Genomic DNA, 22,666 nt, shown 5'->3' on the forward strand with positions numbered 1-22,666 from the left:
GCAAGAATGTAATGGAGGCCCTTACAGGGGCATCTCTGAAACAGCTTGTGAAGTCACCAACCAGAGGAGAGAACATTCTAGATTTAGTATTTACTAATGGGGATCCGGTGTCTGAAGTTAGAGTGGAAGAAAATTTAGGTTCCAGTGACCACCAGTGTCTATGGTTTGACGTACAAACTGACTACGTCCAATCCCATACTACAACAAGAGTATTGGATTTTAGGAAGACAGATTTTAATAAAATGGGGGAGTATTTAGATAAAGAATTAAGAGGGTGGGATAAAACATCGGGAGCGAGCACTCAGTGGGCAGAATTAAAAAAAATGTCATATTAAAGGCAACTAGACTACATGTACGAGAAGTTAGCAAAAGTAAAAGGAAGAAGAATCCATTATGGTTTACTAGAGAGGTTAAGGCCATTGTAAAAGGAAAAAAGGCAGCGTATAGGAAGTATAGAGAGACTGGGAATGATGCTGACAGAGAGACGTATACAATTATACAGAAGGAGGCAAAGCAGACTATAAATGCTGCTAAAGCCATAAATGAAGAATAAATGGCAAAATCTGTTACTGTGGGGAATAAAACCTTCTTCAGATATATAAGTGACAGGAAGAAGAAGAAGAATGGCTGCAGCATTACTAAAATAAGTAATGGGGAGAATACGTTTATTGATGGAGATAAGGCGGTCGCTGACTATTTGAATAGTTACTTCTGCTCAGTGTTTTCAGAAGGTGGCCTTCACAATCACAGGATGGTTGGACACAGCATTGCCTCCAGCTATATGGGTTCGGCTCCAGTATTTTCAGAGACTGAAGTTGCAGAGGAACTTGCCCGTTTAAAGCTGAATAAGGCGATGGGTCCAGATGGGATCCATCCCAGGCTACTTAAAGAACTCAGATCTGTGATTGCTGCCCCCCTGACAGATCTGTATAACCAATCCCTGCTAACAGGAGATGTCCCCGATGATTGGAGAACAGCCAATGTTATACCAATCCACAAGAAGGGGAATAGAGAAGAGCCCAGTAACTACAGGCCAGTGAGTCTGACATCTGTAGTAGTGAAAATGATGGAAACTCTTCTAAAAAAGAAGATAATGGATCACCTAAGGATCAACAATTTGATGGATCCAAACCAGCATGGCTTTACTGAGGGCCGATCATGTCAGACTAATCTCATTGATTTCTTTGATTATGCCACAAAAGTGATGAATGAAGGTGGTGCTGTGATATCGCCTATCTGGACTTCAGCAAAGCTTTTGATACAGTTCCCCATAAAGAGCTGATAGAGAAGTTGGAGAAAATTGGACTAAATCCCTGGATAGTTCAGTGGATTTGTGGTTGGCTGAAGGATAGATATCAGAGGGTTGTTGTTAATGGTGTATATTCCGAGCAGAGATTGGTTACAAGTGGTGTGTTCTGGGTCCTATTCTTTTTAATATGTTTGTAAGTGACATAGGAGGAGGGTTGGTAGGTAAAGTTTGTCTGTTTGCTGATGACACAAAAGTGTGCAATAGGGTTGATATTCCTGGAGGTGTCAGTAATATGGAAAATGATTTAGCTTCGCTAGATAAGTGGTCCAAACAGTGGAAATTGAAGTTCAACGTTTCCAAATGTAAAATAATGCACTTGGGGAGGAGGAATCCTCTATCCGAGTATCACATCGGCAGTACTGTGTTGGAAAAGACTTCAGAAGAGAAGGATTTAGGGGTAATGATTTCTGACAGCCTTAAAATGAGTCACCAGTGCAACCAGGCGGTGGGGAAAGCAAATCGTATGCTGGGGTGTATAGCTAGAGGTATAACCAGTAGGAAGCTGGAGATTGTGATCCCGCTGTATAGAGCTCTGGTGAGACCACATCTGGAATACTGTGTCCAGTTCTGGAGACCTCACCTCAAAAGGACATTGATAAAATAGAACGGGTCCAAAGACGGGCTACAAAAATGGTGGAGGGTGTGAGGCATAAACCATATCAGGAAAGACTTAAAGATTTGAATCTGTATAGTCTGGAGGAAAGACGGGAAAGGGGGGACATGATTGAAATCTTTAAGTATGTTAGGGGACTAAATAAGGTTCAAGAGGGAAATGTTTTTAGTAAAAAACTGAGCTCAAGAACAAGAGGACACAATGAGAGGTTAGTTGGGGGAAAGATCAGAAGCAATGTAAGAAAATAATTTTTTTACTGAAAGAGTAGTAGATACCTGGAACAAACTTCCAGCAGAGGTGGTTGGTAAATCTACAATAACAGAATTTTAACACGCCTGGGACAGACATATATCTATCCTAAGATAATAAGAAAGAAAATACTAAAAGGGCAGACTAGATGGACCCAGTGGTCTTTTTCTGCCGACAATCTTCTATGTTTCTATGACACTTGGGTTTCAGTCGAGGAATATTTTACACTTCTATACTTTTTCATTCAAGGATGCATTCACACATCCAGGATCTGCCGCAGATTGATGCAATCACACATACAGGATCTGCCGCAGATTGATGCAATCACACATACGGGATCTGCTACAGATTGATGCAATCACACATACAGGATCTGCCGCGGATTGATGCAATCACACATCCAGGATCTGCCGCAGATTGATGCAATCACACATACAGGATCTGCCGCAGATTGATGCAATCACATATACGGGATCTGCTACAGATTGATGCAATCACACATACAGGATCTGCCGCGGATTGATGCAATCACACATACAGGATCTGCTGCAGATTAACCCTTAGGGGACACAGCCAGTTTTCATATTTGCGTTTTCGTTTTTCCCTCCTCGTGTATATAAGGCCATAGTGCCTGCATTTTTCCACCTAGAGACCCAAATGAGCCCTTATTTTTTGCGCAACTAATTGTACTTTGCTATGGCAGATGTAATTTTTGCCTAAAATGTGCCGGGAAACCAGAAAAAAATTATATGTGTGGTGAAATTGAAAAAAAAAATGTTTTTTTTTTATTTGGGGGGGGGGGGGGGGGGGGTTGTTTTTACTCCGTTCGCCCTGGGGTAAAACTGACTCGTTATATATGTTCCTTAAGTTGTTATGATTACAACGATATGTAACATGTATAACTTTTATTTGATTTGATGGCTTGTAAAAAATTAAAACCTTTTAAAGAAAATATATGTTCCTTAAAACCGCTCCATTCCCAGGCTTATAGCGCTTTTATCCTTTGGTCTATGGGTCTGTGTGAGGTGTCATTTTTTGCGCCATGATGTGATCTTTCTATCGGTACCTTGATTGCGCATATACGACTTTTTGATCGCTTTTTATTACAATTATTCTGGATTCGATGCGACCAAAAATGCGCAATTTTGCACTTTGGGATTTTTTTGCGCTGACGCAGTTTACCGTGTGAGATCAGGAATGTGATTAATTAATAGTTCGGGCGATTACGCACGCGGCGATAGCAAACATGTTTGTTTATTTATTTATTTTTATTTATAAAATGGGGAAAGGGGGGTGATTCAGACTTTTATTAGGGGAGGGGATTTTGTGTTATTAAAAATACATTTTTCTTTTACTTTACACATATACTAGAAGCCTCCCTGGGGAACTTCTAGTATATGTACTCTGATCTCTCATAGAGATCCATGCAGTATAGTTATACTGCATGAATCCATGAGATCGGTGTTCTATTGCTTTTGGCTGCTGCAGCCAAAAGCAATAGAATGCCGAGCCGGGATCAGCGCCATTACGGCGCAGACCCCGGCCCGGGATGGATGCGGGGATCGCCCCCCCGCAATCGCGCCCCAGGGGGGCGATCCCCCCACTAGACCACCAGGGATGGAGATGAGCAAGTATTTAGAAGCAGCTGTCAACTTTGACAGCTGCTTCTAAGTACTTAATTAGCGGGCACGGCGATTGGACCGTGCCCGCTAATAGCCGCGATCCCGGGCTACATGCGGCACCCGGGATCGCGGCAGTTCAGAGGGGGGTCGCCGCGGGACCCCCCTCTGAACTCCCATAGCGGCACGAGGACGTTCAGTAATGTCCTGGTGCAGCTATGGGTTAATGCAATCACACATACAGGATCTGCTGCAGATTAATGCAATCACACATACAGGATCTGCCGCGGATTGATGCAATCACACATACAGGATCTGCTGCAGATTGATGCAATCACACATACGGGATCTGCTGCAGATTGATGCAGTCACACATACAGGATCTGCTGCAGATTGATGCAATTACAAATACGGGATCTGCTGCAGATTGATGCAATTACACATACAGGATCTGCTGCAGATTGATGCAGTCGCACATACGGGATCTGCTACAGATTGATGCAATCACACATACAGGATCTGCTGCGGATTGATGCAATCACACATACAGGATCTGATGCAGATTGATGCAATCACACATACAGGATCTGCTGCAGATTGATGTATCACACATATAGGATCTGCTGCAGATTAATGCAATCAGACATACAGGATCTGCTGCAGATTAATGCAATCAGACGTACAGGATCTGCTGCAGATTGATGCAATCACACATACACGATCTGCTGCAGATTGATGCAGTCACATACATGATCTGCTACAGATTGATGCATTTAGTCACACTGATATCTGCAAATCTGCAGCAGATCCTGTATGTGTGTCTGCATCTTTAGGTCCCATTCACACACCAGTAATTCTGTCTTTATTAGCAGACCCACAACTGCGGACAGGATTAGGAAGGTGTTTCAGTAACTGTCCCCATTTGCAGGGACCCACTGTCAGATAGGTGACATGGCGGCACAATGGCTTAATCATTGTTTTGTGGCACGGATCATGTCCCCAAAACGTATCCGTAACACTTACAGATGTGTGTATGGGGCCATATAAACTGCATGTGTGAAATGATGTGTGAAAGGGGCCATAATGTCACATGATTCATCTGAATATAAAAATTTTTAGGATCCAACTTGCACCACATTATGGAATAATATGCAACTTTGGGTCTATTATACAATAATAGGCCCATTTCTAGTAAAAAAAAACCAGGGACATGTAAAGAGCAAAGAGGGACGTGGGTCAAAAGTAGGAACTGTCCCTCCAAAAGAGGTTTGTGTTTGTATCTATGGATATCCGGAATTCTGGACAGAGGAACTTGCCAATAATCCGGCAGAGGGCCGTCATGACAGGTACACTTTTAGTCTGATACCACATCACCAGCAGTACTTGACATGTCACTTCTTTCGGCAGATAGCGGAATACACCGGCCCATAAAATGGTGTCTATGGAGCCGGTGGAAAGGCGCGCGGACACACAGCGGAATTCCTCAGTATGAACCCACCCTTTAACTGAAAGCACCCCTGACCAGCGCTTGCAATTATGCAGTTATGACTACACCTGACAGCTTGGTTGTCAGTCAGGAAGGGGGGCGGGGGATCAAATGTTTGCTATGGGGCCCAGCCATTTCTAGTTACGCCCCTGGTTAGACAGGAATTACCTGTGTGGGGTGTTAACATGTAGGAGTCTTCTAACAATGGCATTAACATTAACTTAATATTGCACAGATAATGTATATATCTATGTGTGTGTGTATATATATATATATATATATATATATATATATATATATATATATATATATATAAATGTGAGTTTAACCCTATAGCCCCTGAAGATGTTTGGTAACAGGAAACGCGTTGGGCTGAAGAATATGTGATGTGAACAGGACCCAAACAAAAAAGGAAAAAAAAAGGGAAGTAACCTCTTCACTTCTTTGTGTGAAAAATATTTATAGACGCAATAGTCTGAATACTCACAAAACAAAAATAGTGCAAAAAATTAAGGGACATGAAAAGATACAAGTAATAAATATTGTACACAAATATACATGGACAAATAAGAAGAAAAAAGGTGTACTGATATATGTGATTTTTGTAAAAAAATTTTAGTCTAGCATTTTTTGTACAAGCTAAATTATTGGTGGTGGCTGTGTAAATAGGTAATAGGTCTTTTTGCCTGGTGATTCTTGTGAACTTTTAAACGAGGAAAATAAAAGTTATATTTTACAGTACATTTCCTACTTTTTCAGTGCAATATATATATATATATATATATATATATACAGGATGATCACTACAATATGTGTATAGGGTTTGTCTATTGCAGTGGGCATTGAATACACATGTATCACAGAAACAGTATACATAGCTATGGAAATGACTGTGTGTATAACAGGTATGGTGTTGGGTGTGTCGGGTATTCACAGCTGATCATTATCACCCACAAAACCAGGTCTTTTGTGTACAAGAACCCAGGTCACAACTGTTGGTAATAGCTTGGGGGCATAAATAAATACCAGGATGGAAGGATGACCTATTCCAACCTTCTATATTTGGTCCTATACAAACACATTCCTGCAGAAAGCCCACAATTATCCTGTAGTGCCACCAATCAGGATAGGACACATTATAGTCAATGGCTACAATGTGTATAAAGAGGGCCCAGGGAGAAGATGGTAGGTATCAGGAAGCTATCAGGAGAAGAGAAGAAACCCCACAGCTGTGAAGAACAAGACCGCTGGACGGTAGAGAGAATCATATCATTAGGTACTGTTCTGATCCCTATAACTTATTTTATTTTCCTGCCTATGGTGCTGTGTGGCGATTCATTTTCTGTGCTGTACTCTGTAGTTTGGATGTGTACTAGTTTTGCATGAATTTTAATTTTTCATAACTTTGAGATTTACCGAAAATCAACTAATGTGATTTTTTTTTTAAATTAAGTCTTTTGTACAGGATCAATAATACTATATGTCAATAGTTTAAACAAATCCACATGCTTTAGTACCAAGAATGTTTTTTTTTTCTATAAAAAAGGGAGATGGCACTTTTTAGATTTTTTTTAACCTTTTTTTTTTTTTTACTCCCTCCCCCCCCCCCCCCCCCTCCCCTCTCCGATAAGGACAAATGGTGTCAGAGTGTTTGATTTTTCTGTGCAAAAGATAATACTGTTAAAGGGCAACTCCAGCAAAAAAAAAATTATTTCATATCAACAGAATATCAAAAACATATCTTCCAGTAAGCCCTTTAACTTGTAGTTTGGAATAGTCAATATGACAGCACTCATGGGGTGTATTTATTTTAGGGTTTCTGTCAGGGCCGGACTGGGACTTAAAGTCAGCCCTGGCAGTCAAACCCCAGCAGCCCACATACCATATCATGGTTAGCGGTGTTAAAGGGAACCTGTCACCCCCCGTGCCGGGGTGACAGGCTCCCGACCCCGTTAGAGCCCCCTATACTCACCTAATCCCGCCGGGTCCCGCTTCTGGAGGTGGTCGGGTGATGAAGATCTCAGCTGCTGCAGCCCGGCGCGCGCACTGAGAGATGAGTCCAACACCCATAGAGAATGACGGAGCGCTGGACTCTCCTGTCATTCTCTATGGGTGTTGGACTTATCTCTCAGCGTGCGCGCCGGGCTGCAGCGGCTGAGATCTCCGTCACCCGACCGGATCCAGAAGCGGGACCCGGCGGGATTAGGTGAGTATAGGGGGCTCTAACGGGGGTCGGGAGCCTGTCTACCCGGCACGGGGGGGTGAAAGGTTCCCTTTAAATACGAGCTGTAGCAAATTCTGCTTTATTTAGCCATGTCCCCCACCCTTAAACATGTGAACCCCACCATCAGCACCTAAAAATAATGATATAACATAATCTGCTGGGGATTTGATGCGGCATACTGTATTTATGCATTTATTTCAACTGATTAAATCAGAAGCATCAAATCCGCATTGGATTAGGTATGAACCTGTGAAGTCTATAGCAGGTACAAAGCTGTAGATCCCAGTGTACAGGTCAGGGATCGGACCTTTAGTCCATTGTAAACCTCTATAATCATTCTTTTCATTACCAGCTGAAGTGTCACAGAGGTGGAGCCACAGCAGCACCTTCTGCACCGCCCCTGTCTGCTCTGACTGATGGACGTATAGGGTGGTGGTGCTGCTACCGCTGCTGTTGTGAAACTCTAGTTGGTAATGAAAAGGACAATTATAAAAGTTTACACTGGACTAAAGGTCAGTGATATCTCGCTCACATCTGGCTGCTGAGATTTATAGCCCTAGACCTAGTATGGACCTCACAGATTCCCTTTAATGGTGCGTTCACACCTACAGGATCTGCAGCTGATTTTCTGCAGCAGATTTCATTTAAATAACTGAACACAGCATCAAATCTGCTGCAGATCTGCTGCAGATCCTGTAGGTGTGAATGCACCTTAAAGGAGAAAAACATGGCCACCTTCTTCCAGAAACAGCGCCACACTCTTCTTCAGTTTGTGTGAGGTATTGCAGCTCAGTTCCATTGAAGTGAATGGAGCCAAGTTGTAATACCACACACAGTCTGAGGACAGGGGTGTTTCTGTTTTTTGACAAAAGTTACTATATTTTTAAAATCCCTTTTATCCTGACTATGTCTCCATATAATGGCGGTATAAGTAGTAAGGTTTTAATTATTAAAATGTTTCTGCTGGTTGTGATCCCACATGTAATCAAAGCTACATAATGAGCTGCTAGGTAGATATTTCCTACTGGATATCTATCTATCTATCTATCTATCTATCTATCTATCTATCTATCTATCTATCTATCTATCTGTCTGTCTGTCTGTCTGTCTATCTATCTCAGGTATAAGTAGGTCCCCAGGACAAATTTTAGGCATATATAATGGAAACATAGGTAAGAATTTCCTGTGCATGATAATACAGTCATAGCTAATAACACTACTAAGCAAATATTATCCCCATACTGTACATGTTACTGCCATACTCTTACCAAGCAAACCCACCAATATTGCCAATTCTAGCAGTATATAAGTAACAAATAATATCACCCCACCATGAGCACGGCCATTATCACCACATAATGACTAACACCACTACACTGTGACTAAATACAATCCACTATATAAAACACTAATATTACCAATAATACGAGTAATACAATCACACCATGCCGACTACTCTCACCATACGGTGACGGTATAATACCACTATACTGTCACAAAATAACAGCCACTTTAAAAGACCAATATTCTCCCAAAGCAGTGACCATAGAACACAGGTGTCACACTCCGGCCCTCCAGCTGTTACATCACTACAAATCCCATCATGCCTGGACAGCTAAAGTATGATGGGAATTGTAGTTTTGTAACACCTGGAGGGCTGGAGTGTGACACCCCTGATACAGAGGTAAATCCCAGCTGTATAAAGGTTCTGCAGACCTTATAAGTGATTATAGTGCAGTTACATCATGTGACTCACAGTAGGTGTCTTCTCTAGACGTCCACTTTTCCTTTTCTTCTCCATCTGACTCCGGCCATCATGAAGGCTTCTCTGGCCATGACTCCTCTCCACGGGATCTGCCAGACAGACATTTTAAGCTTCTTGCTCCAGCAACATCCTCATCTATACATCCCTCCATATAGAATAACCCCCCCATGGTACTTCCCCCCCATATAGAATAACCCCCTGCTCATGTACATCCCCCCATAGAGAATAGCCCCATTGCTGTACATGTACATCCCTCCCACATAGAATAACCCCACTGCTGTACATCCCCCCATATAGAATAGCCCCCCTATGAATCCCCCCATTTAGAATAGCCTCCCCTGATGTACATGTACATCCCCCCATATAGAATAATTCCCCCCGTGCATCCCCCTACAGAATAGCCCCTGTGTGCATCCCCCATATAGAATAATCCCCCCCTCCTGCATCCCCCATATAGAATAGCCCCCCCGCTGTACATGTACATCCCCCCATATAGAATAATCCCCCCCGTGCATCCCCCCCTATAGAATAGCCCCTCTGTGCATCCCCCCATATAGAATAATCCCCCCCGTGCATCCCCATATAGAATAGCCCCCTGTGCACCCCCCCATATAGAATAGCCCCTCTGTGCACCCCCCCATATAGAATAGCCCCTCTGTGCATCCCCCATATAGAATAGCCCCCCCCTGCTGTATATGTACATCCCCCCATATAGAATAATCCCCCCGTGCATCCCCCCTATAGAATAGCCCCTCTGCTGTACATCCCCCCATATAGAATAGCCCCCCTATGCATCCCCCCATTTAGAATAGCCCCCCCCTGATGTACATGTACATCCCCCCATATAGAATAATTCCCCCCGTGCATCCCCCTTATAGAATAGCCCCTCTGTGCATCCCCCATATAGAATAATCCCCCCCTCCTGCATCACCCCATATAGAATAGCCCCCCCCGCTGTACATGTACATCCCCCCCATATAGAATACCCCCCCCCCTGCATCCCCCCTATAGAATAGCCCCTCTGTGCATCCCCCTATAGAATAGCCCCTCTGTGCACCCCCCCTATAGAATAGCCCCTCTGTGCACCCCCCCTATAGAATAGCCCCTCCGTGCACCCCCCATATAGAATAGCCCCTCTGTGCATCCCCCCATATAGAATAGCCCCCCCCCGCTGTACATGTACATCCCCCCATATAGAATAATCCCCCCCCATGCATCCCCCCTATAGAATAGCCCCTCTGCTGTACATCCCCCCATATAGAATAGCCCCCCTATGCATCCCCCCATTTAGAATAGCCCCCCGATGTACATGTACATCCCCCCATATAGAATAATTCCCCCCGTGCATCCCCGCTATAGAATAGCCCCTCTGTGCATCCCCCATATAGAATAATCCCCCCCTCCTGCATCACCCCATATAGAATAGCCCCCCTGCTGTACATGTACATCCCCCCCTATAGAATAGCCCCTCTGTGCATCCCCCCATATAGAATAGCCCCTCTGTGCATCCCCCCATATAGAATAGCCCCTCTGTGCATCCCCCCCTATAGAATAGCCCCTCTGTGCACCCCCCCATATAGAATAGCCCCTCTGTGCATCCCCCTATAGAATAGCCCCTCTGTGCATCCCCCCATATAGAATAGCCCCTCTGTGCACCCCCCCATATAGAATAGCCCCCCTGCATCCCCCCCATATAGAATAGCCGCCCCCCTGCATCCCCCTCCCATATAGAATAGCCCCCCTGCATCCCCCCATATAGAATAGCTGCCCCCCTGCATCCCCCCATATAGAATAGCTGCCCCCCTGCATCCCCCCATATAGAATAGCCCCCCCTGCATCCCCCCCATATAGAATAGCTGCCCCCCTGCATCCCCCCCATATAGAATAGCCCCCTGCATCCCCCCATATAGAATAGCCGCCCCCTGCATCTTCCTCCCATATAGAATAGCCCCCCTGCATCCCCCCATATAGAATAGCTGCCCCCCTGCATCCCCCCCATATAGAATAGCTGCCCCCCTGCATCCCCCCCATACAGAATAGCCCCCCTGCATCCCCCCATATAGAATAGCCGCCCCCCTGCATCCCCCTCCCATATAGAATAGCCCCCCTGCATCCCCCCATATAGAATAGCTGCCCCCCTGCATCACCCCCCACATAGAATAGCCGCCCTCCCCCATCTCTGGCCACATGTGAGGGGGTTTAAAAAAAAAAAAAAAACATTCTCATCTTACCTCGCTCCCAGCAGCTTTCTCCTCCTCGTCTTCGGTCCTCAAAGGCGGCGGCAGCAGCAGCAACTTCTCCTCTCTCTCCTCCAGGTCCTCAGCGGCGCGTCAGGGAAGTGACGTCGGTCGCTGGGGGCCTGGTGGAGGTGGCTGCAGACGTGCCTGCGCGCGGCACGTCTGCGGCCTAGGCATTTGGGGGAGGATCAGGTGGGGCGGAGACACGCCACCGCAGCCCCCTCCCGCCACCACAGCCCGCTGACCTCGGCCCGGCTGGCCCGCCCCTGCCCGCTCCTGATGTGCTCCTCCAATCAACGAGGGGCCGCTGCGGTCGGCCGCATCGGCCCCACGCTCCTGCTCCACGTTGATTGGATTGGAGTAGCACGGCAGGAGCGGGCAGGGGCGGGCCGAGCGGCTGGGCAGAGAGAAGCGGGATGCGGTGGCGGGCCACAGCGGTGAAGATTTTTTTTGTTTTTTTTTTAATTAAGCAGCCCGGGCGGGCCACGGACTGGTAATCCGGCCAGCCCAGCAGGCACTTGCCCGGCTTGCCAGATTATCGGTCCGGGCCTGGTTTCTGTCCTCCATGAACCCAGCCTCAGTGGACCTCTAAGCACCCCTCTGCACTGACTGGGCAGTACCCTTAACTGTATCAGCCCTAGCCAAAAAGGTGAATTTACCTACTCAAAAACAGCCCTAGTCAACAAAGAAGGACCATGGCCATATTGTCACACAACATATATGCAGTGTCCCAGATCAGCCCTTCTTATGCTCACACTTTTATTATAACCAGTTCTGTTCTGGAAAGCTATGGTCCACTGCAAACTGCGTGTATTGTGTCACCCCTGCAGTATTCAGGTCTGCTATTTCATTCATTTATTGCATGTATATTCAGTTATCAGTGCCTAATGGTATTATGTTGTCTCCCAGTGTTTAAGTATGGTACTTCTCATGTATATTTCTCTGTATATGCCTAAGGCTGGGTTCACACACTGTATACTTCAGGCAGTATTTGGTCCTCAAGTCAGGTCCTCATAGCAACCAAAACCAGGAGTGGATTGAAAACACAGAAAGGCTCTGTTCACACAATGTTGAAATTGAGTGGATGGCCGTCATATAACTGTAAATAACTGCCATCATTTCAATATAACAGCCGTTGTTTTAAAATAACAGCAAAAATTTGCCATTAAATGACGGCCATCCACTCAATTACAACATTATGTGAACAGATCCTTTCTGTGTTTTCAATCCACTCCTGGTTTTGGTTGCTATACAGCCTCACAAATACAGCCTCAAATATACATAGTTTGAACCCAGCCTAATGGTGTAATAATGCAATGACTGGATGTCACGTGACTGTGCCCCTGCTTCCATGGTAACTCCAATGGTCATCGAGCTTTGGCTGGGGTTACCATGTGACTTCCTGTTCTACCTCAGTCTATCTCCTGCCCCAGAGGGGATAGGGTGTGTTGCTCTGCTGTTCCTGTTCAGTCTGGTCTTGTCCTCCACCTTCAGGAGACAAGTTGTGTGTCTATTCCCTGTCACAGAGGAGACAAGTTCTGTCCGTCCTCTCTCCCTGCTAAGAGAGAGGCCTGCGTGTGCTCTGCTGCTCTAGTCCACTGGCTGTGTTCCTGTCTCAAGTCTCAAGATTCTCATCTGGGTGTCGATTCATCTTCTCTAATCATCAACAGCAAGTATTTCATTCAAGTCTCATTCCACCCAGCATCTCAACTTCAGTTTCACTACTACTCCCATCATTCAGCACGCTACTCTCACAGCCTATTGCAGCATCACCTATTACTCTGCTTTATTCAAGTTTGCCTTATTCCCGGTTGCATCCGGAGAGACTGTTGCTACTAGTTACCACCATTACAATAAATATACAACTACCGTTGTTTCTGAACCTTGGCATTGGTGTGATAATTGGTGCCCTGACTAAGGACAAAGAAGAATCGCATGCCCAGTATTCCCGCATGGTCAGGAGCCCGGTTTCCAGCTGTATCACCCTCGTGCCTACACCGTGACCTCATTATCCTACAGCTGCCCCGGTTCCTGCCTGTTAGCACCATCTATACTGCGGAGTGGCCCCTAGGGGCCAGGGCATCGCATATACACATGAAACATTGAACCGACTACCTTGGTTTTAACTAATATGCATGTTACTACTGTATATATCTGATATGCCATGGAGATTTCAAGATTTCCTTCCTCCTTACTTTGCATAATAAATTCATACAGAGCCGCTTTATACCAAAGATGTTTGGTTTGTTTAAAAAACTGTTTTATTAATATAAACACATCACCATCCAGCAATTGGGGGGTTCAGTTGCATCCCAGTAGGCCCAATAATAGAAGGCCCAGGAACCTTCTAGCAGGCTCCATAATAGAAAGCCCATTAGCAGTCTAGTGTAAACTGTAAGGACAGATGGAGGTCCATAACGCTAATATTATTTATATAGAACAAAAATGATCTAAATGACAGAATTTTATTACAGGATAAGACTATAACTCATCATGTGGCTTCTCCTTCTGCTGGTGGTATTTGCCCTGATGTTCTTGTACAGATGGTACAGACAAAGTCTGATCCTGGAGAATCTTACAGACAAATATGTCTTTATCACTGGGTGTGACACTGGATTTGGAAACCTGCTGGCCAAGCAACTGGACAAACGTGGGATGAAGGTTCTGGCTGCTTGTCTGACCGATCATGGGGCGAAGGACCTAAAGAAAGAGACCTCTAGTAGACTGCAAACAATGATACTGGATGTTACTAACAGCAAAAGTGTAAGCTCTGCTGCCGAGAGTGTGTCAACTATAGTTGGAGATTCAGGTGATCATTTGTTTTTCTATACCTACACAATTTGCATGCTTTCTGTAATGTTTTGTTGATTATATACTATACTATGATGTATAGAATAGGTTGTCCAGGACTTGATCATTTTCTTGCCTTCCAGAAACAGCGCTACACCTGTCCATTTGATATACTGTATCTGGTACTTCAGCTCATCCCCATTCATCTAAATGGAACTGAACTGCAATAGCAGACACAGCACATAGAAGCACTAAGTATCTAAACGAGAAAAATAAAAAAATAATTTCTTAGAACATTTTACTAATATTCTATTATAAAGGACCAAGTTGGCAACCATGACACATACCTGTTTGGCCTTCCACACATGGCTCTCTGGCTGTTGACAGCTACAAACACTATTGTTTATAACTGTCACCAGAAATATTGTATTATTGATGCTTTGAGTAATATTACACACACTAGGGCACCACTTTACATAGTGACTGTTAGATTAAATGACACTTCAGCACAGAATTGATGCCACTTTTTCAGTACACAATTGTGGTGTCCCACCGCAGGTGTTACCACAACTGTTGCAAAGGCCCTTCACTCAATGTCAGGTGGTGAAGAAGGTATTTATTGGTTTCACCACCAGATGTCAGTGTTTTGTATGTGAACCTGTATATATTGCACAGCTGTAGTGAACAAAGGGTTACTGCTCCTGTCTTGGATCAGTACTTTAATGTGTACCACTGCAAATGTCTGCCCCCGTCCAAATAGGTGAAGATTGGTGCATGCACTGGAAAAATCACACACTGAACACCAGCTCAGCTGTAAGAGACCTCTCTCCTTTATTGTGGGTTACAATTGTTTATATACGGTAGGTGGCCGGGTCAGTGTTGTGTGCAAAGCCCTACACAAACATTCCACAGTGGACTGGTCACTTCAGGATTGGTTGTTTCTTCATATGGGCGCTCTTCCTCTTGGACTTAGATTAAAACATCTTGGGTGTAGTCTCAAGTGGTTTGTGTAAAAATCTGCACCTTTTCATTGGTGAGAATCTAGGTGATATATTGACTTAAAGTAGGATCTCCAGCATAAAATATTTTCTATCACCCCATAACATAGCCCACATTAGAAGTATTCTTGTACTTTTTTATATTTTGTTCTTAAATCTTCAGTAACTGAAACATTTAAACATTCCTAGGATAAACAAATATCTATCCTAAGATAATAAAGAAGGAAAAAATATAAGGGCAGACTAGCTGGACCAGACAATTTTCAATGTTTTACCTGATGTACGGATCATATTTGATAAATTCCCATATATATATATATATATATATATATATATATATATATATATATATATATATATATATATTGCCCATTAAGATATGGAAACCGTTTTGATGTTCATGTAGTTTGTTGATTAGTTTTTTGTTTTTTTTTGTTTTTTCTTTTTGATATATTGCAGGGCTCTGGGGCTTGGTTAATAATGCTGGGTTTTTCCTTTGCATGGCTCCAAATGAATGGCAAAAAAAAGATGATTTCTTAAAGGTGCTCAATGTGAATTTGATTGGCATGATAGACGTGACCCTTCATCTACTGCCTCTTTTAAGAAAAGCAAGAGGACGTATTGTTAATGTATCTAGTGGCATTGGAAGAATAGCCATTTTTGGTGGAGGATATTGCTTGTCCAAGTACGGTGTGGAGGCTTTTTCTGATAGCTTGAGGTGAGTTTGTGTAAAATTCTAAAAAAATATTTAAAATTCTGGTAATATTGGCACAGCTAAATACTATTAAAAATTGTTACTACTACATTTTATATTCAATTTTTCTATTCTCCTTGCTGTTATTTAAAGCCACTCTGTACCCACAATCTGATGTAACTGTGCCCAAACTTTGCACCACCCCTCCGTCCCTCCTCCCCACCCTCTTCATCATTAGGAATGCCACTGGAACATTTTCTCCTGTCTGAACATTGCACAGGTGCCTTAACGATCCAGCCCATGTTCAGTATTCACACAGCTGAGGAATAGGAGACAATCTGCCTGGAGCATTCCTAACGATGAGGAGGGTGGGGAGGAGGGACAGAGAGGTTGTGCCAGCCTAATGAATACACAATCTAAGCCCCAGCCGTTGGGCACGGGGCTGCCAGTTTAAAAGTTGTTTTTAGGACAATAACTGCATAAAAATTCGCAGATCGCTTTGTGTAAACAGTCTTTCAAAGATTCACCCTATGTGAAAAATGGGCTTAAGCGATCTTAAAAACAAACGCAATAACGATTTTTATTACGAATTTTCTAACGATTTATTCATCTAAATGCTGATCATTATAAAAACTAAATTGTTGCTTTAAAATTGTTAGACGATCAATTGGGCGAATTATCACTCTGTGTAAACGCAGTATTAGGGATTAATGACAGGCAGCTGTGTGACCGAGGCAGGTGGTTTATAAGTTTAAATGGCTGATAAGAAGATAGATACTAGTAAACCAAACTTTAACAACAATGTTTTTCCTCCACAGGAGAGAAGTACGTGATTTTGGAATAAAAGTCTCCATCATAGAACCTGGCTGTTTCCAAACACCTATGACCCTCTCAGTTGATATTTATGCAAATAAACTAAAAAGTCTTTGGGAAAATCTCCCCACCGTAGTTAAAGATAGCTATGGCCAGCAATACTATGAGCAATGTAAGTTGATGCGTACAGATACTACTCCATGTGTTCTAAAGTCCCTTAGTTACATATTTCTTTGACTTGAAGCCACAGCATCCAGATAATTCTGCAACAAAATCCGAACATAACGCATGCATATTTAGGACAGATCTGCATGAAAAACATGTTGAATTGCGCTAATGGGGTGTATTAAATCCAAGTGACTATGGTAGCACAAGCTGTAAATACACCCCTGACTATGCCCCTCATCTTCTATACTGCTGCTACTGCTACATCCATCATCTACTATACCGCTACTACTTTTATTACACTCCTCATCTACTATACCTCTATTACTACACTCCCCATCTACTAAACCTCTACTACTACTATACCTCCTATTTACTATACCTCACTACTACTACACTCCTCATCTACTATACATCTACCACTACTACACACCTCATCTACTATACTGCTGCTACTACTACATCCATCATCTACTATACCTCTACTACTACTATTAGTCCTCATCTACTATACCTCTATTACTACTACTACTACTACACTCCTCATCTACTATACCTCAACTACTACTATTACACCCCTTATCTACTATACCTCTACTACTACTACACTCCTCATCTACTATACATCTACCACTACTACACTCCTCATCTACTATACCTCTACCACTACTACACTCCTCATCTACTATACCTCTACTACTACTATTATACCTCTTATCTATTATACCTCACTACTACTACACTCCTCATCTACTATAAATCTACCACTACTACACTCCTCATCTACTATACTGCTGCTACTACTACATCCATCATCTACTATACCTCTACTACTACTATTATACTCCTCATCTACTATACCTCAACTACTACTATTACACCCCTTATCTACTATACCTCTACTACTACTACTACTACTACCACTACTACACTCCTCATCTACTATACTGCTGCTACTACTACATCCATCATCTACTATACCTCTACTACTACTATTATACCTCTTATCTATTATACCTCACTACTACTACACTCCTCATCTACTATAAATCTACCACTACTACACTCCTCATCTACTATACTACTGCTACTACTACATCCATCATCTACTATACCTCTACTACTACTATTATACTCCTCATCTACTATACCTCAACTACTACTATTACACCCCTTATCTACTATACCTCTACTACTACTACTACCACTACTACACTCCTCATCTACTATACTGCTGCTACTACTACATCCATCATCTACTATACCTCTACTACTACTATTATACCTCTTATCTATTATACCTCACTACTACTACACTCCTCATCTACTATAAATCTACCACTACTACACTCCTCATCTACTATACTGCTGCTACTACTACATCCATCATCTACTATACCTCTACTACTACTATTATACTCCTCATCTACTATACCTCAACTACTACTATTACACCCCTTATCTACTATACCTCTACTACTACTACTACTACTACTACTACTACGCCCCTCATCTACTATACATCTACCACTACTACAATCCTCATCTACTATACATCTACCACTACTACTATTATACTCCTCATCTACTATACCTCTACAACTACTACTATTACACTCCTCATCTACTATACCTCTACTACTACTACTACTACACTCATCATCTACTATACATCTACCACTACTACACTCCTTATCTATTACACCTCTACTTCTATCACCATCATCTGCTATAAATCTATATCTACTACTCCTATACTACTATTACTACACCCCTCAGAATTATTATTGTTTTAAAATTAAGATTTAAATGGAGAATCATCCATAATTTAAAAATACAGTGGTGCCTTGGATTACGAGCATAATTCGTTACGGGACCGTGCTTGTTATTCAAATCCACTTTTAAACCAAAGCAAAACTTCCCATAAGAAATCACTGAAATGCAGACAATTGGTTCCACACCCCAAAAATAATGATTTTTTTTTACTGTGAATAACATGTAAAACAGATAAAACAAACATTTATAAACAGCTGAATATGTGATATTATAAGTGACTGTACAGTACAGCAATCAGCATGTGGTGTATAATGTATAGTAAGTGCATAACCCTGATAACACAGCAGCAGTTTGTAGATACAGGATAGAACTGCAGATCCCCATAATGGCGAGGATGGGAAACTCAAGGGCTGACAGAGACTGCAGGGAGTATAAAGGAATGAGCAGGGAAGATGTGGGCATAGTATAGCAGCACTCTCTGTGAGAGGAGAGAGGGGTTACAGCTATGAAGAGATTACCTCCACAGTCCTGTCCCCTGATGTAAGCCCCAGCCTGAAGTGGATCTGCTATGATTTGGAAGGTGAGGGAGACTTCCTGTGTCAAAGTACAGTGCTGTAGACCCCGCTGTGCAGACCATGTTCCTCCTCCACTCGCCCTCCCACCCAGTACAGGGAGCTCTTTAACCAAAGCAATGCTCTTAAACCAAGACACAATTTTGAAAAACTGTGAGCTCTTAAGCCAAAACGCTCTTAATCCAAGTTACTCTTAAACCAAGGTACCATTGTAATTGAGATTTTATTTTTTTGTCCATATCGTCCAGCCCTACTAAGGGTTTAAATATATTCCGACCCTCCCAGACTTATCCCACCTAAATAAATACAGTCCTTAGATCTGACCTCCCCAAAAAAATACAGACTTAAGAAAAAAATCACCAATACGGACCCCATAAACCCAGTAACTTTTGTTTTTTATCCTTGCTGCCCATGAGGACCTGCAGAGGTTGTGTGACTACTTTGTATTGTCTTTTAACAGTATCTGCATATGAATAGTCCCCATTTGGAGGTGTTACAGTGATAATGATACTGCACAGCATGTCAATGGAGCCTCAGTTGCTTCTTGCTCCATGCAGGGCACATGCCCTAGTTGTTTCCTGTTGCTACATCCCTGGATATAGTTGTTTCTCTGCGTATGTAATACTTAAAGGTTTTGGAGAAGAAATCTGGTTATATAAATATATATTTTTTATTATTTATTTATTCTTTAATTTATTTTACATCACAACATTTTTACCGCTTTATTTACAGATGAGAAAAATCTGAAGGTTTTAATGAGAACCGCAAGTCCCAGGGCTTATTTAGTTCCAGACTCTATGGAGCATGCTTTAACTGCCGTATACCCCTGGACAAGATATACACCTGGCTTGGACTGCAAGCTCATCTACATCCCTGCATCTTACCTCCCTACTGTGTTTGCTGACTACTGGCTGAGTCGCTCTGCACCCAAACCAGCAGATATGAAATGCTGACCTAACAAAGTACAACCCAATGCTGCTGAATCAGAATAAAATTGGTTGTAATTCTAATAATAATTGTATCACCGAGACATAATAATACACCTTCTTGTAAACACGTCTAATAAAGTATAACATTTTTCTCATTGAAAATGCATTTGTGCTATTATTATGTAAATATATTTAAAATATTTGCGATATTTATTCTTATTTGTAAGACGAGCCAAATGTCAGGCAGCGGCTAACAAGAATAATAAAATTATGGGATGCATCAAAAGAGGCATAGATACTAAATATAAGAACATAAGGCCAGATCTACCAATCTGTGTGAAACAAAAACTGTAATTTCGCAAAGCAACCAATCATTTAACCAGAGCTCATTAAGATTTAAAATCTGAGCTGTAATTGGCTGCTATAGGTGAAGTACACCAGTTTCTGTTTCACAAAGATTGATAAATCTGAGCCATAGTGTCACCTCTGTACAGATCACTAGTGAGACCACACATGGAATGTTGTCTACAGTTTTTGGTCACCTGTATATAAGAAGGACATGGCTGAACTGGATCAGGTCGAGAGTGACCAAAATAATTAGGGGAATCGATAACAGATAAGTTTAGAAAAAAGATGTCTTGGGGGGATCTGGTCAGAATGTACAAATATTGAATGGACAGTATAGAGATCTTTGTAGTGATCTTTCTACACCTAGGCCTGTAACCAGGACAAGGGGACATCCTCTACGTTCAGGGGAAAAAGAGTTTCACGATCAGCACAGTTGGGGATTCTTTACTGTAAGAGCAGTGAGACTATGGAACTCTCTGCCACATGATGTTATCATGGCTTAATCAGAAAACAAGTTAAAGGGAGACCTGGATGCTGTTCTTAAAAAATATAACATTATAAGCTATGGGCCCTAGATTTCAGGTGATAGGATGTTGATCCAAGGATTTATTCTGATTACTCTATTTGGAGTTGAAAAGGAATTGTTCTTACTGCTATGTGGCAATTGGCACCTGTCTCATAAATAAGGGTTTTTTGCCTTCCTATGGATCAACACAGGGTTATAGGTTGAATGTGATAAACTCTTTTTTTGTCTTTTTTTTCCAACATTATTAACCATGTAACAGGATAGCCAAATATGACGTGAGCCCTCATTTATATCTGTCTGTATACTCATGGGAAGAAAAAACATGAGCAGCACTCAGAGACTCAAGTATCCAATAAGATCAATGAACAAGTGTCCTAACTCAACCAACATGCTACTTACTCTACAGTGGGGGATACAGGTCTGCAAGCCACAGCTTGTAAGTTGCTGCACAATCCAACCTTGTCATCCACAGAAATGTAAAAAAGGAAACAACCACCAAAGAGAAAAAAATCCACAGAATCAGGAAAAAATAACCCCTCCCATGCTTTCCTGATGAAGTATCTGGGCAAAACGTGTACGGGTGGATAGTATGGTGCTGCATGTGAAGCAGTCAGAGTTGGTATAAGCTATGTATAGAATTTAGGCAGGCTGCATTGGATGTGTGTCGGATCAACAGTTTTATGCAAATTTGATAAATGACTTAAGAAGCATCATAACCTGGAAATTAATATTTTTGGAGGTATCTAATATTTATATCATCTAAGCACTACGCACTTTGGGCATACACACACACACATATATGTAATTATTTATTTGCAGGTCTCATGGTCTCCTATACTAACATATTTTTTTGTTTGATTTCCCTTTTAAGAGCAAAAAAGGTATGTTCTTTAATGGGTTAAAAACATATCTGAGCCTGTTTTTGATAATATTTGGTAAAACGTAATTGGTGTAATTGCCAAGATACCTGTTTAAGTTTAAGTTTATATTTAGCAAAATTCCAATAATCCGGTATTTGAACAACTCTGTCCATTAATCCAGTATATAGTGTGAAATTGCATAAAACATTTTAAATAAAAAAGGTGATGTGAGTAAATTTGATAAGATTTTATGGTGGGAACACTTTTACCTATTTTGGCTGCCAAGTGTTCATGTGTTAGTGACATATCCAGGGCAGGAAAGCATTGAGCCTTAAACTGAGCCCACGGCTCATCCCTGCCTGTTTGGATGACCTGCCATAAATAGCAGTTCCCAACTGGGCAATGATCCCTACACCGGCTTTGTGCACAGGATTGGAAATGAAATAGTCACCAGTCTTGGAAAGACAAAGAATACCACGGCTAAGCAAAATAACAAACAGGAGATCCACAAGTTCAAGCCAGTAGTCAGAACCAGGAAATGCAATCAAAGGGGAAAGAACCAAAGGCAATGCCAACACCAAATCAAAACCAGGAGCTGAAGCTAAATGCAGAGTTACAATAAAATATACCACAAGTCCCAGCCATAAGTCAAACCAGAGAAAACATTAAAGGGGTTAACTAGAAGAAAAAAAC

At 42.4% G+C, this 22,666-nt stretch overlaps 1 protein-coding gene across 1 annotated transcript; it reads left to right on the forward strand.

Annotated features, from left to right (window-relative positions):
• Positions 1-13,979: 13,979 nt before the first annotated feature.
• LOC138794163 (short-chain dehydrogenase/reductase family 9C member 7-like) lies at positions 13,980-20,263 on the forward strand. Its single transcript, XM_069972932.1, has 4 exons — positions 13,980-14,311; positions 15,750-16,008; positions 16,803-16,969; positions 20,043-20,263. Exons 1-4 carry the CDS (start codon positions 13,996-13,998, stop codon positions 20,261-20,263), a joined length of 963 nt encoding a protein of 320 aa, XP_069829033.1. The 5' UTR covers positions 13,980-13,995.
• The last annotated feature ends 2,403 nt before the right edge of the window (positions 20,264-22,666 follow it).

This window comes from Dendropsophus ebraccatus, chromosome 5 (genome assembly GCF_027789765.1).
Source record: "Dendropsophus ebraccatus isolate aDenEbr1 chromosome 5, aDenEbr1.pat, whole genome shotgun sequence".
NCBI classification, from domain to species: domain Eukaryota; kingdom Metazoa; phylum Chordata; class Amphibia; order Anura; family Hylidae; genus Dendropsophus; species Dendropsophus ebraccatus.